General features: G+C 53.4%; 1 protein-coding gene across 1 annotated transcript in view; it reads left to right on the forward strand.

Annotated features, from left to right (window-relative positions):
• The window catches only part of LOC130376176 (protein capicua homolog), a 4,230-nt gene continuing 2,241 nt past the window's right edge, over positions 1–1,989 (forward strand). The window contains exon 1 of the mRNA XM_056583396.1: positions 1–256. Coding sequence (XP_056439371.1) covers positions 1–256 — 256 coding nt within the window. The remainder of the gene's footprint in view (positions 257–1,989) is intronic.

Below are 1,989 nucleotides of genomic sequence, written 5' to 3' on the forward strand. Positions count from 1 at the left end.
ATGCAGTATTTCTACACGGGGTCGTCTGGACTCACAACCTTCCCAGAGTTTGTTGCTGTTGGGATGGTGGATGGAGTTCAGATTAACTACTATGACAGCAACACCCAGAGAATAGTCCTCAAACAGGACTGGATGGAGCAGTACATCAGAGATGACCCCGACTACCTGGAGAGGAACACTGGAATCAGAAAGGGTCTCCAGCAGGTCTTCAAAGCCAGCATTGGGATTCTGAAAGAGAACTTTAACCAGACAGGAGGTACGATTATATCTACTGTCTCACCTCTCACATGGAGATGTCCATCATTTAACCCCATGATAAAGATTCACCATGCTCCTAAACACACACACACACCACACACACACACACACACACACACACACACAACACACACACACACACACACACACACCACACACACACACACCCACACACACACACACGTGTGTGGTGTCTGTGTGTGTGTGTGTGTGTGTGTGTGTGTGTTTGAAAGTTCAGTGATTGAAACAAATAGAAGCCCGGGCTATTGAAGTTTTAGATATTTTATTACTGTCCTTCTCAACACTCTCTGATCTCACTAAAAGGCTGGCAGAACGAAACAGCAATATAGAGGAGATGCGCTCTGCATAGAGAAGAAAGAATACCGACGTTGAATTTGCATCATTTTGCAACAAATTATTCTAAATCTGCCCATATATGGACACGTCAGAATGTTGTGGTTTCCACTGGCTACAATGTTGCATCTGTGGCTGCTAGTAATGCCACCACTAAGAAGTATACTCTACGCCGTCTGCGGGGATATTTTCAGCATTATTATTTGTCCATAAGTATAAAGATCCGGGGCTATCGGCTCGAATGCCCCGGTCTAACGACCGTGGCATGTGTCCATGAGTATAGATAGGTTTATATACATCCACTCTGGTCAGATGAAGGCTGAGGAGGTGTGGGGTGGTGTAGGGTGGTGTAAGGTGGTGTAGGGTGCTGTAGGGTGGTGTAGGGTGGTGTGGGGTGGTGTAGGGTGCTGTAGGGTGGTGTAGGGTGGTGTAGGGTGGTGTAGGGCGGTGTAGGGTGGTGTAGGGTGGTGTAGGGTGTGTAGGGTGCTGTAGGGTGGTGTAGGGTGGTGTAAGGTGGTGTAGGGCGGTGTAGGGTGGTGTAGGGTGCTGTTGGGTGGTGTAGGGTGGTGAAGGGTGTGTAGGGTGGTGTAGGGCGGTGTAGGGTGGTGTAGGGTAGTGTACGGTGGTGTAGGGCGGTGTAGGGCGGTGTAGGGCGGTGTGGGCGGTGTGGGGTGGTGTAGGGCGGTGTAGGGCGGTTGGGGCGGTGGGTGGTGTAGGCGGTGTAGGGGGTGTACGGTGGGTGGGTGGTGTAGGGGTGTGTAGGGTGGTGTAGGGTGGTGTAGGGTGCTGTAGGGCGGTGTAGGGTGGTTGTAGGTGGTGTAGGGGGTGTACGGGGTGTAGGTGTTGTAGGGTGGTGTAGGGGGTGGTGAGGGGTGGGTTGGGTCGGTAGGGTGTGGTGGTAGGGTGTGTGGGTGGTGTAGGGTGTGTAGGTGGGTGTAGGTTGCTTAGGGTGGTGTTGGGTAGGGTGTGTAGGGTGGTTGGGTGGGTGGGGTGCTGTAGGTGCTGCAGGGTGGTGTAGGGTGGTGTAGGGTGGTTGTGGGCGGTGTAGGGGGGGTGTGGGCGGTTGTAGGGTGGTGTGTAGGGAGGTGCTGCAGCGGTGTTTGGAGGTGTAGGGGACTGTAGGGTGGTGTATTGTGGTGTTGGGGGGGTAGGGGGTGTAGGGTGGTGTTGGGCGGTGTAGGGTGGTTGTTAGGGACGGTGTAGGGGCATTATTGTGTATGGTGGTGTGTAGGGTGGTTGTAGGGCATATAGGGTGGTGTAGGGTTGTGTAGGTGGTGTATTGTAGGGTGGTTGTAGGGCATTATAGGGTGGTGTGGTGGTGTAGGGTGTTGTAGGGTGGGTGTGGGTGTGTAGGGCGGGGTTTGTAGGGTGGTGTAG

Source organism: Gadus chalcogrammus, chromosome 22 (genome assembly GCF_026213295.1).
Source record: "Gadus chalcogrammus isolate NIFS_2021 chromosome 22, NIFS_Gcha_1.0, whole genome shotgun sequence".
NCBI classification, from domain to species: domain Eukaryota; kingdom Metazoa; phylum Chordata; class Actinopteri; order Gadiformes; family Gadidae; genus Gadus; species Gadus chalcogrammus.